Here is a 12,211-nt window from a genome sequence, read left to right as displayed (position 1 = left end):
CAGCACAGAAGGAGCCAGGGAGAGCTGTTTTCCCTCAGTGTAGGTGATCTCATCAGGCCAGCTCTTTCAGCAATTGACTCAACCACACTCTCTTGTTAGACAGCTCATGGCCTCCTCCTGTGAGAGTCGACAGCCTAGTAAGCCCAGACTAGACCCCTGTCATCTCCCCACTGCTCCTAGGTCTGCGGGGAAACACAGGCTATTGGAGACCCCTTTCCGTACTGCCATCAGATGGAAGAATATTAGCCTTATCTTCCGTAGGCTGCTTTCTTGGTTATGTGTGCCCTCCCTGCCCATATTTCTACACCCTGTCTCCTAGCCCACTGTAGTATAGTGTGTATTCATTTTTTAACATTCGAGATGGGGGTTTTCCTTTGTTTTACAGGCTGTTATCAAACTCCTATAGTGGTGCAGCCCTTCTGCCGCAGCTTCCTGGGCAGCTGGGACCACAGGCATGCACCCAGAGCCCATTGTCCTGAGGCAGTGGTTAGGGATGGGGCTGAGTTACCATCTACACTGTCCCTTCCACTTGTGGGCCCTGATGATCTTGGTGCAATAAGCAAGGATGACAGTTTGCTTTCATTTTCATATCAGCAGGCATTGAGAAAGAGTCTTGAGACCAAAACCACACATACTCAGTGGGAAAGATCCTGCTCGCTTAGCAGTGTCTGCATGTCTGCCGCGGATGTGGGAAGCAGGAGGGTGGCATGTGTGTCCTTGCTCCTCTCCCTCACCAAGTGAGAACTGAGACACCAGTGAACCTGAGCCAGTTGTTCCGTTTTGTTTTGAGATAGACTCTCACAGCCTCTGCTGCCCAGCCTGGTCTGCAGTCTTCCTGCCTCAGCCTTGCTGCACACAGTGCTATGGTTACAGACCGGCTTGAGCTGGTCTTGAGTCTCTTCATGGTTTTACCTCCTGAGTGCTAGAACTGCCTTTTGTTTCTCAAAAGGAAGCAGCTGAGGAGCTGGACTCCCAGGCAACACTCCTGTCCACTGAAGCATGACAAAGAGGCTCATGACTGGGATGTGAGGCCATTGTGGAAGAGACTAGGGACCTGTTAAATGGACCAGTGAACACAAACGGGCCAAGGGCTAGAGGTTGTGAGCTCATATGGGGGAAGGGACAAGCTGTGGCTGCTGTGGCAGATTGCTGCTGTCAGGTTCCCTTTGCATATGGCTTGTTGGGACCTGTGACAACAGCTCTGAGACAGAAACTGTGTTTCAGGTGCTCTGCCTTTAGCAGCGGCCTTGTCTAGGCAGGACTTGGGCGTCACTGCGTGTCAATCAGTGTCACAATCGCCGGGGACCTGCCAACACTCTGGTTTATTCATCCCCACCTTTGCACTTGGTTCCTCTTCCTCTTCAGCCCATGAAACCCCTGAAGGCCACAGCCACCACCTCCCAGCCCGTGCTCACCATCCAGCAGATTGAGACCATCTTTTACAAGATACAGGATATTTACGAGATCCACAAGGAGTTCTACGACAACCTCTGCCCAAAGGTGCAGCAATGGGACAGCCAAGTCACCATGGGCCACCTTTTCCAGAAGCTGGTGAGTCTCCATAACAGACTGGTGTTCAAATAGGGCCTTGGGAAAGGATTGGTCACTTGCTTTCTTTGCTCTCTTGAGTCCTGGGTTATCGCTGAGCTCTTGGAGGCCAGTCTAGGCCTGTGTTCCTTCAGTCAACTGGGCCCATGAAAGTGTTTCTAGGGATAGAAGTGGAGACAGGTCAAGTGTGTGAGTGTTTGGGGGGAATGCTGCTTCATATGTATGGGGGGTGTCATTTGAGAATTGGAATGGAGCTTCCTCTGCCGGGATGCAGGTCCTCTATCTCTCTGTGGACAAAGAGGCGTTATGACAGGCTTCAGGAGAAGGACCTGAGACCTTGCGGGGGGGGGGGGGGGGGCATTGCATCCCTAGGGCTGCCTTTGCAAAGTGAAGCAGTTGGATGCTACGGTGATGACTGAGGGTTGATCCCAGAACAGAGAGCACCAGCAGCCAGCCAGCTTTCCATGCTGCTGCTCAGAGGGGAAGAGCAAAGCTTAGTGTTGAAGATGTTCATGGAAGTCCTCTGGTCGCCAAGACTTCCATGACACTCTCTCCAAGACCCCCTTATGCCAATGCACTTCCTGACCGCTACATACTTGTGGCTTTGTCTACATAAAAAGGCCTTCCTCAGCTTTCCTTGGTCTGTTCCCAAGTTAGAATGACCTCAGAGAAGCTTTTCCAAGCCCTGTGTTTGTCCTTTATGAACACATAACTAGCTGTCCACCCGAAGCAATAAACTTGGGAACAGTCTGTATTTTCTTCTCATTAGACTCCCAGAACTACCTCAGTGATGGATGAGTGAATGAGTGGATGGATAGATAAGATACGGTGTGACCTTGATTGGGGCTGGGGAGAACCTGAGTGTTGAAGGAGATACCTGTGTCCTAAAGCTATGTCCTAAGTCACAAGTGTTGTGGGGGCAAGTACAACCAGAACCAGGTCCCAGCTGTCTTTGAATCCCAGCCCTGCTGTAGAAGGTCCCCTGACAGCTTACCCTGATGTGGGAGAGTCTTTTGTTTTGTGTTGATTTCATTGGTTAAATAAAGAGACTGCCTTGGCCCTTTAATAGGACAAAAAATTAGGTAGGCGGAGTAGACAGAACAAAATGCTGGGAGAAAGAAGCCGAGTCAGGCAGTCGCCATGATTCTCCCACCTGACACAGACGCAGGTTAAGATCTCCCTGGTAAGCCACCTCGTGGGGCTACACAAAATATCAAAAATGGGTTAGATCAATATGTAAGAGCTAGCCAATAAGAGGTTAAAACTAATGGGCCAAACAGTGTTTAAAAAAATACAGTTTCTGTGTAATTATTTCAGGTAAAGCCATGCAGGCGGCCGGGTGCCGGGGACGCAGCCCCGCCGCTCTTACTACAACATTACCCTGCCTCCTGTTTTCAGCGTCCTCCTCTATAAAGAGAGGTGCTAATAGTCAACTGGATTATTGGCAGGAGTGAGTTAGGAACTGGAAACGCCTGCTGTTTTAGGCAGAGGAACTCAGGAGGTGTCGTTTTCCAGGATGCCATCCTTCTGGTTGTAGAGGACCCTGAACTGCTTCCTTTGGTGCAGGGATGGTAAACACCTACTCATCCTTCCCTGTTCACAGAATATGAGATGACTGGCTTGGGGCAGCCGCTACTCAGCCTTCACAGGTATAGAGAACCACAAGCCCTGATGGGAGGGCAGGTACCGAGAGCGGAGAGGCAGAGTTCTCCAGTTTGATGTTTCTCTTGCTTTTTGGTGCAGGGTCTCTGTAACCCAGGCTGACCTTGAACCAGCAACTCTCTGTCTGCCTCAACCTCCCAAGTGCTGGGATTGCAGGTGTGAGCTACCATGCATAGCTTTACCATTTTTTTTTTCCTGTGTTATTCGGACCCAGAGTCCCCTTGGTCTTAGCTCCACTGGTCCAGTTATGAATTTGCTTCCCAATGTCCCCAAACCCCAGCATCATGAACGGATGTCTGCCATCCTGAGGCTGCTTGCTTGGCAAGGCCTGGGTGGAGCCAGAGCAAGCTAGGCATCTGGAGACAGTTTATTTCAGATGAAGTTTCTGGGTATTTGATTATCCATTACCAAGAGAAGGAAATTAGCATCTCTGCTGTTTGTTTTATGAGATCACTCCAGTGCCAAACTCCTGTTTCCAAGCAACCAGCACTTCCCAGTTAATGACCCCGGCAGGCTGGGCCTCTGGCCTTCCAGTCGAGGGTAACTATGGAGATGAAAGTACCTGGCAGGGCTCATGACCCCTGCACACAGGTGGCTTCTAGGTTACAAGAGGGTAGCAACACGCGTCCCATGCTTTGTCTTTCTCACGGTAATAGAGGAGACCAGGGTGTAGCTCAGCTGCTTGAGTGTTTACCTAGCTTGCAGAGAGCCCTGAGTTCAGTCCCTTTCTCTAAATAAAACTGGGTGTGGTCAGCCACACCTGTAATCCTTGCAAAAGACACCTTAGCTCCACAGTGAGTTTGAGACCAGGCTGGGACATGGGAGACTCTGAAACAAAGAAAAGAAAAACCATGAGAATAGAGGGAGAGGAACCCTTCTCGGAAGATTGTGCTGACTTGAAGTGTCTGTCTGGGACATCTCCTGCGGCGTGGAGCTCCTGGGGAAAAGTGCATTTGAGCCCTCTACCAGAAACTTTCCTTGGGCCGTTCTCCTCCCCAGTGGCCCAGTTCATACTCTCCCCTCTGGCTTCCCTACACCAAGGGCAGCCTCACCAACTTCCTTGAAGGGCCCCCCCTCCCTACATCCTGACCCCCGCCCAGCCTTTGTGTCCTGAAGGAATAGAGCAAACCTGAGTGGGGCACAGGAGCAACATACTTTCCTAGCACCTTAGTTGGAAGCAGAAGCTCCCAAGGAAGCCTGCGGCAGCTGTGTCCTGTCGCTACTTCAGTGGGAAAAAAATCTAAACCAGAAAATCTAGAGGATAATGCAGTCGACAACTGTGCCTGCAGCTCTGAGTAACAGATGTGAGAATCAGCAGAGACATTTTCCCTTTTTTCTCTTATTTTATTTTTACTTGTCCTTTTCTTCCTCTTCCCTCCCTCTTATAAAACATTTAATATTATTATTATTAACTATTATCTGTATGAGTCCATAGTGTGTATGGGCAATTGGGGAAGACTGTATAGAATCTGTTCTCTCCTTCTACCATTACATGGATTCTGGGATCATATTCCAGTCAGCAAGCAATGTGGCAAGTGCCTGTACCCGATGAGTCATCTTACGAGCCCCTCCCCCAGGGAAACTGTCTAATAAAAGTTAAGTTTTAGCCAGGAGGCTGAGACAGGAGAATTACAAGTTCAAGGCTAGACTGGGCAACTTAGTGAAGTCTTACCTCAAAACGGAAAGTAAAAAGAGGAGTCAGGTGTAGGTCCAGTGGTGCACGCCTGTAATTCCAGCTCGGGAGGCAGAAACAGAAAGATCAGGAGTTCAGGGTCATCCTTGGCTACATAGGGAATTTGAGACTAGCCTGAGCTACATAACACCCTGACTCATAAACAATAAACAAAATTTAAAAAAAATACTAAGTGAAGTCTGCTCCTCCTTTCTCTTTTTCTTTTGAAGCAGCTTGCTGGGAATTATATGGAGCTGTGTAGACTGCACTTTGTTTGTTTGTTTTTGGTATTTCATATTCTTATGATACTGCATGTACTTTTCTAAACATTTTATTAATTAATTTATTTTTACGTACCAATCCCAGTTCCCCCTCCCTCCCTGCATGCACTTTTAAAATGTGCAGGTGCGTGTATGTATGCATTTTGCTATTTAGTCACCACTGGGTTTGATACGTGTCGGTATTCGTTCATCTGAACCATGTCTGTCAGAGTTCCTGTGTTTGTGGACATTTGCTCACCTCTCTTACCATGAGGATCCTTGCTCAGGCCTCCTTGGGCACAGTCGTGTCCAGGTTTTTCAAGAGCAGTATTAGCCAATGGAAATAGGTCGTGAGTAGCATATAATTTCTTAATTATTTTATTAATTGAGAGAGAGTATAGATGTGAGGGCAGCCGTGGTGCGTGTGTGGAGGTCAGAGGGCAACTTTCAGGAGTTGATTCTCACCTGTCGTGGCTTTAGAAAGTGAACTCAGTGCAATAAGCTATTTTGCCCACTGAGCTGTCTGCTGGACCCACATATATACATTGAGATGTCCTAGTAGCCACTTTTTAAAAAAGCAGTAGTGGGGTTTGAACCCAGGGCCTCACATATATAGGCAAACCCTAACACTTAGCTATGTTCCCAGTACTAGGAACCATAGTTTTTAAAAGTAAAGACTGGAAATAGTTCCATGGTAAGGTGTTTGTGTCCCATACCCAAAGCTCTGGGTTTGATCTCCAGGAAGATGGAAAACAAATACAAGGTGGGTGTGGCAGTGCCTGCTTGGACTCAGGCTGCCAGGAAGACTGAGGCCAGAGGGTCACTTGAACTTAGGTGTTTGAGGCTAGGTGGACAGTACAGTAAGACCAGAGAGAAAAGGGAGAGGGAGACTCACAGACACACAGCTGGTGAGATGACTCGGGCTGAAACCCAACAACCTGAGTTCAGTCCCTGGATTCCACAATAATAGAAAAATATAACTGACTCCTGACTGTTTATGCATAAAGTGTTTGTGCACCACATAGGTGCCCGCTGAGGCTAGAAGAGGGCTTTAGATCACCTGGAACTGGAGTCAGTCAGTTGTGAGCCACTGTGTGGGTGCTAGGAATTGAACCTGGGTCCTCTGGAAGAGCAGCCAGTTCTCTTAACTGCCAAGCCATCTCTCCAGCCCCTGTAATGTCTTCTGGCCTGAATGCTGTGGCACATGGGCACTTGAACTCAACATACTTCCATCATACACATACAGATAATAAATTTTTTTTAAAGGGTTGGGATGATTGGCTGAGCAGTTAAGGGTGCTTCTTGCTCTTGCAGATGAACCAGAATTGGTTTCCAGTTCCCACAAAGTGTGGCTTACAACTGCCTATAATGTGGTGCACAGACATAGATGCAGGTAAAACACTCACACATACAAAATAAAATAAACTTAAAAAAAAATAATGGGGGGACTATGAGACTAGGCATGGTGACACCTGCCTGTAGTCTCAGGACTCAGAAGGTGGAGGCAAATGGGTAAGAGTTCAAGGTCATTCTCAACTGTGTTGCAAGTCTGAGGCCAGCCTGGAAGCCTGAAACACTGTTTCAAAAAACAAATTTAAAAAGGCATGTTTATGTAGGGGATAATTTATATACTCTCTTTATATACCAGGTCTTTGGAATTCAGTGTGGATTTGTTATTGTTTTGTTTGTTTGTTTTGTTGAGACAGGGTCTCACTGTGTATTCTTGGCTGTCCTGGAAGTGGCTGTGTTGACCATGTTGGCTTTGAGACCCATCTGCCTCTGCTTCCTTAATGCCTCCAATGTGGGGTTCTTACATGTAACATACATCAATTTTGCACTGGCCACATTGTACATGTTCAGTATTTATATGTTTCTCACAGCCACTGTATTAGACAACATAGGTTTGTGTTAATAGTAGATTTGCTAAGTCATAGGCTGAAGCTGTACCTGTGGTCAATTTGATTAGTCACTGACAAATTAGCTGTATTGACATAACTATAGTCTGTGGTCTCAAACCAAAGCTTAATGCTATCAGATTCTAAATTTTGAATCTTCAAATGGACATAGCATGTAATTGTAGCTTTAATTTGCACTCCTACTCTTTGTTCTCTCAAGAGGAAATACTTGTAAATAGCCAAAAGAAATAGTTGAGCAACCATAAATATTTAAGCAATTAAATTAGCAAGCCTCAGTTTTCCTTTCTGAAGAAAGGGTAGTAGGCCCATCCTCGCCTCATAATGGCAATGAGACTTTGCCAGTCAGGACACGTGTGTTAGGATCCAGGTGGCATGTGGATACATAGTAAGGAAGGGGATCTGGCTCCTTGGAGGCTGAGGAAGTGGGACTCAGCATGGAGAAGGGGCCTGAGGGTACTTTGTCTCCCCTGTTCTGGTTTAATTCTAAGGTGTGAAAGAAGTACAAGGGATTAAAAACTTCAAGTCCTGAAAGACCTTGATGGTACTAAAGGAAAAACAAAAAGACTAACAACAACAACAAAAAATAGTAAAAAAAAAAAAAAAAAAAAAAAAAAAGCAAGTGTTATGTAGAATTTCTGGCATGCCAACAAAAGCCCTGCCCTGCCCTCCCCACTCCCAGTACCCCCTTGCTAACCTATTGGCTGAGGCAAGTTTCCATGGAAACTGTCAAGTTCAAACGGATACTCTAGTATATTCATCTCTGCCTTTCCCCTGGTTTCCAGCTAGTCTTGTGGAGCTGAGCTAGAGGTTCTGAGTGCTAAGGGGGCTTCAGGAACTCGGGTGATTCCTCCATTCAGTAATCCTTTCTCCATCCCATTCCCACCCTGTCTCCTCCCTGCAGGCCAGCCAGCTTGGCGTGTACAAAGCATTTGTGGATAACTATAAAGTCGCTCTGGAGACAGCTGAGAAGTGCAGCCAGTCCAACAACCAGTTCCAGAAGATCTCTGAGGTAGGCAGCTCTCCCTATAGCCGCCCCCATCCGCCCTGGGCTCTGGTAACAGTTTGAGAAGCTTCCAAGTCTATGGATTCCTTCCTTGCTTGCCCCAGGGAAGCTCTTCACCACAATAATACTCAACCTGACATTTGCTTTCTTGCAACTGACATTTTTCCTCTTAATACAAGAATATCGATTGGTTTGATTTCTTTTTTTCAGGTTAGAAAGTAGAACAGAGAAGCAATACAAATAAATAAGGGGGGCAATTTTCCCCATGATATTTCCAGGTGACTTCCTGACCCTTGGCTTCTGTTTCTTCTCTTGTGGAAAGAGCTGTTTGAACCTTCCCAGCTCATCTCAAAACTCTCAATGCTGATGAGGGTTAGGTTGGAACGATGATGGGCCTGAAGCAATTAAACGCTGCTGCTATTTAGAAGATCTGAGTTTGGTTCCTAGCACCCAAGTTAGGTGACCATTTGTAATTCCAGCTGCAGATCCGGTGCCTCTGGCTTCCTCAGGCACCCAGATTCGTGTACATACCCACACACAGTTACGTACGTGTACACACAATTAAAAAAAGAAGTCACCAGAGGCACTGTTTAAAGTGCAGGTGTCCAGGCTCCTCCTTTCTCAGAGAGCTCGCTCCTTTTCTCTCTCCTCTCTCCTGCATCTCCTCTGTCTCGTAACTCTCTCTCACTCTGTGCAGCTCAGGCCACAATCTTCCTGCCTCATCCTCTTGAGTTCTGGGATTACAGATGTGTGCCCCAATGGCTCGGATCTTATTATTTGTGTGTGGGAGATTGTTTGGGGGTGGGAGTTAGGGGATGGATCAGATGCAGGAGTTTACATTCTGCCGGGCTCATGACTTACTGTCGGGAATGGAAGTTTGAGGAATTCTGAACTAAGCACGTAGTTTTGAAAGGTACTTACAAGTCCAAGACTCCAGTCTCATGGAATCAGCCAGGGTCAGTTAAGGACAGAAGAAGCCCTTAGACCCCTTTGGCCAGGAGCATGCCTGCTGCAACTCTGCAGCTAAGCCTTCCCCTCCTGTGCCTATGTGTGGTAGAGCTATGAAATCCCCTGCCATTGGTACTTCTTTTGTTATTGTTATTGTTTTGTTTTTGAGACAAGGTCTTGCCACATAGTCTTGGCTGGCCTGGAACTCACTATTTAACCCTGGCTGGCCTCAAAATTGCAGTAGTCCTCTTGGGTGCTCGGATTATAGATATGCATCTCTGCACCCCACTTGGCTTTGGCACTTCTATCTAGAATGTGGCAGGGAGAGGCTGGTCCTCTAGGATCGGCTCAGCTCATTCTTTATCCAGAAAGACCTCTGTAACACTCCTAAGCTACTAGCCTTGGAGGAAGTACCCATTTGAGCTCAGGGCAAGAGAGCCCAGTTTTAGAGGGACCTGGTGTGTTGGGGGTAGAGGTGCTTCTATAGTTTTGGAAGTCCTGCCTTGCAGTACCCTCTCACCAGCTCTGGTGCTAGAAGAGTAAGGGAGACACATAATTCCCTGAAACTGCTGGGATTCCACATTGTACCTAAGTCGGAGTCACTCTAGGAGTTGAGCAGGTGGAGATGAAAATGTGAAGTCGCGTGTGATGACACACACCTTTAATCCCAGCACTCAGAAGGCAGAGTCGAATGGATCTCTGAGTTCAAGACCAGTTTGGTTTATATAGCAACTTCCAGGTCAGGCAGGGCTACATAGATAGTAAGACCCTGTCTTAAGAAGGGGGAAAAGGGGAGAAATGGAAGAAGGGAGTGAGAGCCTAAATAAATAAATCAAAATAAATTTTTAAAGAGGAAAAAATGGCAGTTTGATTACTAGAAAAAGCAGATCTGAACCTGTAGGTTTGGGTGCCTCACCTCTGGGAACACATGTTCTCTTCCGTTTCCAGAGGAGACTTGTGCCCAGTTTCTTCTCCCAAGCCTCTGGGAAGACAGGACAAGGCTGGGGAAGTCCCTCTTGGTGAAGTCATGGGGCTGCAGAAATGATGCCTCCTTTCACCTTCCTGCCTTCTCTGGGAAAGAAGACTCTGGTGTGTGTTCACAGTGGCTGTAATGGGTCCTGGGTATCCAGAGGTCAGCATGGTCTAGAGAGTGTCCGGAGACTGTACAGTCCCTCTTAGCCTGGCTGACTGCTTGTTCTCTGTGCATTCATGCATTTAGTACCCCCTATCCCCAAAGCCTATCGCAGAGGACACAGCCAGGCCCATGGCCCTCTGCCAGGTGGCTGCTCATCTTGACTCACTCACTGAAAATGACGCTGATGCTTCCTGCTGGCGCTGCCACTTAATTACTGCAATTAGGCCCTTCTCCTCTGCAGCAGCAGTGATTTCATACCTCTGGGCTGCACTGGAGGGGGTGTGGACCAAAATCCCTTAAAGCAGGGAATCCAGGCACCCGCTAGAGACAGACTGGGTCTAGAGAAGCTGAGTTAACCACCCCCCCCCCCACGTGCCAGGCTCATCTCCTGGGGATTTTCTCTGTCTAGAAACAGCTGGAGATGGTGCAGGAAATGAGCTCCTACTGTGTGGGCTTTGACCCCCCCCTCCCCAGGCAGAGCAGGCGGCATCACGTGGGCACATGACCTTGGCCTTACCTTGCCCCTTGCTTCCCTAGACTCCGCTCATCTTGCCTAGTGAGGATTACATTGCAGCTCCAGTTGCGGGCTGCGCTGTCCTGTTGGCAAAGCCTGGGATAGCTCTTCGTCTAAAGCAAGTGGAAGAGGTTTAGATCTGATGATCTCTGTTCCCGAAGTCTGTTTCTAGCACCCATTCCTGGGTCACTTGTCATAGGTTCTAGGAGAGGCATTGGGGGAGGGTACAGCTTGGACTGGCCTGTGAACTCCAAGCCCATCTCCACCCTGCTTATTGCTCAGATGTGTGGATCTCTTCTGCCTTGGCTCAGAGGTGTTCATTCCCAGAGGTCAGCCGGCATACCTAATACTCACTGACTGCAGCCCTGGCTTCCCAGGGCTAATGTGTATACATCCCAGAGGAGTGGTTGGCAGTGGGGAGGGTCCCTGAGCGTGATCACACTCATCCTCTAGAGGCAAGGTATCAGGGGGCAGATCTTAGTTCTTCTTGCCACAGAACTTTCTAGCAATCAGTCCAAACTCTGATTCCCAGAGTCTGCCTTTCTGTCTCTTATTACTTATGCCCTGGTCTTCGGAGCCCTTCTTCCCTCCAAGCTGGGGGATAGGCCAGTGATTTTTCTCCTCCCTCTCACAGGAACTCAAAGTGAAAGGACCCAAGGACTCTAAGGACAGCCATACATCAGTCACCATGGAAGGTACTTTGGGGAGTGGACTGGATTACAGTTGTCTGCCTTTGTTTTAGTGAACTATGGACTGTGTGAATGTGGTGGCCTCCCTGCCTCTGTGTGTGTGTGTGTGTGTGTGTGTGTGTGTGTGTGCGTGCGTGCGCGTGCGTGCGTGCATGCGCGCCTGCATGCCTGCCTCTCCTCCCTAGGCAGCAGGCCAGCTACAAACGTGCTCCTCCTTAGGATGCCAGCAGGCATTTGGTCCCTCCTCCCTCCTCCCCTCCCTTCCTCCTGCCTCTCCACACTCCTGCCCTCCCCCTTGTTGGATGAGCACTCGGAAGGAAGCGGCTGCTTGATTCTGGAGGTTGTGCAGCAGCAGCCAGCGAGGTGGCCGAGTGGCGGGACTGCTTTGGAGAGCCAGGAGCCTGGAGCAATGGCTGCAGGTCCCTGCTACAGTGATAGAGACTGCCATGGAAATCCTGCTCATCATTCGCTTCTGCTGTAACTGCACCTATGGTAACCCAGGCACCCTTCGTGGGAAATGGCATGCCTTAAGCCATCTGGGGACTGGCTAGAATGGACTTCAGTTGGTCTGCAGGATTTAGGGGCTGAAGGGAAGGGAGGATGGTCATGTGGTTGAACTCACTTGCATTTGCTTTGTGGTCAGTCTGGAGTTGAAATCCAGAGGCTGCACAGCAGAGGGGCAGAATATCTTTGAAATGGAAGGTCCAGGTACTCCTGAGGCTGTGTGTGAAACTGGTGGTTTAGCATGTGCGTGCATGAGAAGCATTGAGCAACTTCCTAAAGAGGCTCAGGAAGGTGACACACTGTAGCTGAAGGCCTGAGGTGGGGCGAGGGACAGCCTGGACAGCTGCACCTCAAGGCAAG

The 12,211-nt window shown here is 48.5% G+C and overlaps 1 protein-coding gene across 5 annotated transcripts in view; it reads left to right on the top strand.

The window, feature by feature from the left end:
* Abr (ABR activator of RhoGEF and GTPase) overlaps positions 1 to 12,211 on the top strand; it is a 198,714-nt gene that overhangs the window by 135,429 nt on the left and 51,074 nt on the right. For all 5 annotated transcript variants that reach the window (XM_057775296.1, XM_057775300.1, XM_057775297.1 and 2 more), the window contains 3 exons: positions 1,366 to 1,551; positions 7,960 to 8,067; positions 11,293 to 11,353. In XM_057775296.1, coding sequence (XP_057631279.1) covers positions 1,366 to 1,551; positions 7,960 to 8,067; positions 11,293 to 11,353 — 355 coding nt within the window. The remainder of the gene's footprint in view (positions 1 to 1,365; positions 1,552 to 7,959; positions 8,068 to 11,292; positions 11,354 to 12,211) is intronic.

Source organism: Chionomys nivalis, chromosome 7, assembly GCF_950005125.1.
Source record: "Chionomys nivalis chromosome 7, mChiNiv1.1, whole genome shotgun sequence".
Taxonomy (NCBI): domain Eukaryota; kingdom Metazoa; phylum Chordata; class Mammalia; order Rodentia; family Cricetidae; genus Chionomys; species Chionomys nivalis.
This window is presented reverse-complemented; position numbering and strand designations above follow the sequence as displayed.